The sequence below is a fragment of the Oxyura jamaicensis genome (genome assembly GCF_011077185.1).
Source record: "Oxyura jamaicensis isolate SHBP4307 breed ruddy duck chromosome 19 unlocalized genomic scaffold, BPBGC_Ojam_1.0 oxy19_random_OJ89442, whole genome shotgun sequence".
Taxonomy (NCBI): domain Eukaryota; kingdom Metazoa; phylum Chordata; class Aves; order Anseriformes; family Anatidae; genus Oxyura; species Oxyura jamaicensis.
Genome location: NW_023304530.1, coordinates 1 through 1,160, shown reverse-complemented (window position 1 = coordinate 1,160; position 1,160 = coordinate 1). Strand labels below are relative to the sequence as shown.

The 1,160-nt window shown below is 59.5% G+C and overlaps 1 protein-coding gene across 1 annotated transcript; it reads left to right on the top strand.

The window, feature by feature from the left end:
* Positions 1-6: 6 nt before the first annotated feature.
* On the top strand, positions 7-941 carry LOC118158108 (aldehyde dehydrogenase family 3 member A2-like; the record flags this gene model as incomplete). Its single annotated transcript, XM_035312676.1, has 4 exons — positions 7-197; positions 337-454; positions 541-682; positions 775-941. Coding segments are annotated over exons 1-4 (528 nt in total), but the record flags the coding sequence as incomplete, so codon positions are not given.
* Between the last annotated feature and the right edge of the window lie 219 nt (positions 942-1,160).

Sequence of the window (1,160 nt, the reverse complement as noted above, 5' to 3'; positions counted from 1 at the left end):
GTGGTCACAGGAGGAGTGCCTGAGACAACGGAGCTGCTGACGCAGAGATTCGACCACATCCTCTACACCGGGAACACCGCCGTGGGCAAAATTGTGATGGCAGCGGCTGCCAAGCACCTGACGCCCGTCACCCTGGAGCTGGGAGGGAAGAGCCCCTGCTACATCGACAAGGACTGCGACCTGGCCGTCGCCTGCAGGTCGGGCTGCCGCGGGCCCAGGGCAGGGGCTGAGCGGTGGGGCTGGGGCAGGTGGACATGTCCGCATCGCTGTGGGCCCATGGGTGACGGTGTGGTGGTGCTGGGGACTGGAAGGGGCTGAGTCTCCCTCTTGCTGTAGGCGGATAACGTGGGGGAAGTACATGAACTGTGGGCAAACCTGCATTGCCCCGGACTACATCCTGTGCGAGCCGTCCATCCAGAGCCAGGTGGTGGAGAACATTAAGGCGACTCTGCAGGTGAGCGCGGAGGCTCTCGTGCTGTGGCAATGCTGGTAATGCTGCATGTGCGTGAAGGGCTTTGGTTCTGCTCTGCCCTTTGTCAGGAGTTCTATGGGGAAGATGTGAAGAAGTCTCCGGATTATGAGAGGATCGTCAACAAGCGCCACTTCAAGAGGATCGTGAGCCTGCTGGAAGGCCAGAAGATCGCCCACGGGGGAGAGACGGATGAGGCCTCCTGCTTTATAGGTAGCTGTGGCATGTGTTGGGCAGGGGCCCTGTGGTGGACCCCACTTACTGTGTTGCTGACCGTCTGTCCTGTGCCCTCCCACTTGCCTCAGCACCCACCATCCTGACGGATGTTTCTCCGGAGTCCAAGGTGATGGAGGAGGAGATCTTTGGCCCGGTGCTCCCGATTTTGTCAGTGAAGGGCGTGGATGAAGCCATTGAGTTCATCAACAGTCGGGAGAAGCCCCTTGCCCTCTATGTCTTCTCCAATGACAAGAAGGTGGGTCAGGGCTCTGTGCAGCTCGATTCTGGGTGCGACCGTCCCAGGCATGGCTCGGCTGCTGTTTGTGGGTGGATTGCAGCTTTTGTCTCCTGTGGGTCTGACGTGTCCGCAGGCAGAGTTGCCAGAGCCTCCAGGGCCCATGCTGAAGCACTCAGGAGCTGTATGGCATTGTGAAACAGGGGTGGATTAAAGGCTGAATTTCCTGTTTGGGATCTC